At 37.5% G+C, this 1,127-nt stretch overlaps 1 protein-coding gene across 1 annotated transcript in view; it reads right to left on the bottom strand.

Moving 5' to 3' along the window:
- Positions 1-213: 213 nt before the first annotated feature.
- GFPT2 (glutamine-fructose-6-phosphate transaminase 2) overlaps positions 214-1,127 on the bottom strand; it is a 29,830-nt gene continuing 28,916 nt past the window's right edge. The window contains exon 18 of the mRNA XM_006898125.1: positions 214-447. Within this exon, the coding sequence (XP_006898187.1) occupies positions 403-447 (45 nt within the window). The 3' untranslated portion in view covers positions 214-402. The remainder of the gene's footprint in view (positions 448-1,127) is intronic.

Below are 1,127 nucleotides of genomic sequence, written 5' to 3' on the forward strand. Positions count from 1 at the left end.
GGCATTTAGATGGCTACAGACAGCCACAAACTAAAAAAATAACTTAAAAGCTATACAATTGTCTTTATAAATATTTTGTCTTTTAAAACTAACTAGTGTTGGTTAAAAAACAGTTCACAGTTACTCTGAAGAGAGTTGAATCTCTATTGCACAGTAGTGGAAAAATCCGCGGTGATCCCCATGTGTAAACAATGGTTCCCTTCTCCTCTGGCAACTTCAGGACACAGAGAAACAGTTATTTGCTGTAGCAAAAGCACTTGGGTACAAGGCACGTCGAAGCTGTCAAGCTCTACTGGGATATCATACTTGGAACACGCAGAATGCCCATTTTCTTCCCACTGGCGCCCTTGCCGTTAGTTCAGGTCCTGACTAAATGTGGTGATGGCCTTTTTGACTCTCTCCTCATTCCACAGTCACAGACTTGGCCAGATTTCTGGGGAAGTCAACCTTAAAGGAAAGAAAACAGATATTAGAGCCCTCCAAATCTCAGCAACCTGCTCTGTCTTGAGTGCACTGAGAATGAGGAGACATCTCTGGTCACCTCCTACAAGAAGCACCATGAGACCTGCATCTTTGGAAGCATATTTCTGACTTCATATACCTGTGTAATGTTTGTCATATTTACTGTGTCCTCAATCTGTGTCATGCTGTGTTAGAAAGAGCAAGAATCATGCTTTAAAAAAGTAGTTAAGTCAGTTTGTAGCTTTAGAAGGATTTTCCAGTCACTTTAGAGGAATGTGACTGGAAAAAACTGAGAAAATGGGCTTCAACTTTTCTAGAATGTCTTATTTATGTGTTATGAAAAGATGAAATAAAACGACCTAAGTGTCCATCAGCAAATAATGTAGAAACAGAACGTGGTACACAGTGAATGGTATGTTATTTAGCCACAGAGAGAATGAGTCCTGACACATTATACCATGCGAACGAGCCTTGAAAAAAATTAGTCGTGAAATCAGTTATACCAAGAGGGCTAATGTACAATGCAACTTATATGAAAAATTATGGGATAAGATAAATGTATACATTCAGTGAAGTGTTATTTATGAAGATCAAAATTAAATACTTTAAATAGAAGACTAGTTAATTATGAAATCCACATTATAAGAATAAGATAGAATATTGTA

The sequence above is a fragment of the Elephantulus edwardii genome, unplaced genomic scaffold, assembly GCF_000299155.1.
Source record: "Elephantulus edwardii isolate Elephantulus edwardi_28Jun2011 unplaced genomic scaffold, EleEdw1.0 scaffold00221, whole genome shotgun sequence".
Taxonomy (NCBI): Eukaryota; Metazoa; Chordata; class Mammalia; order Macroscelidea; family Macroscelididae; genus Elephantulus; species Elephantulus edwardii.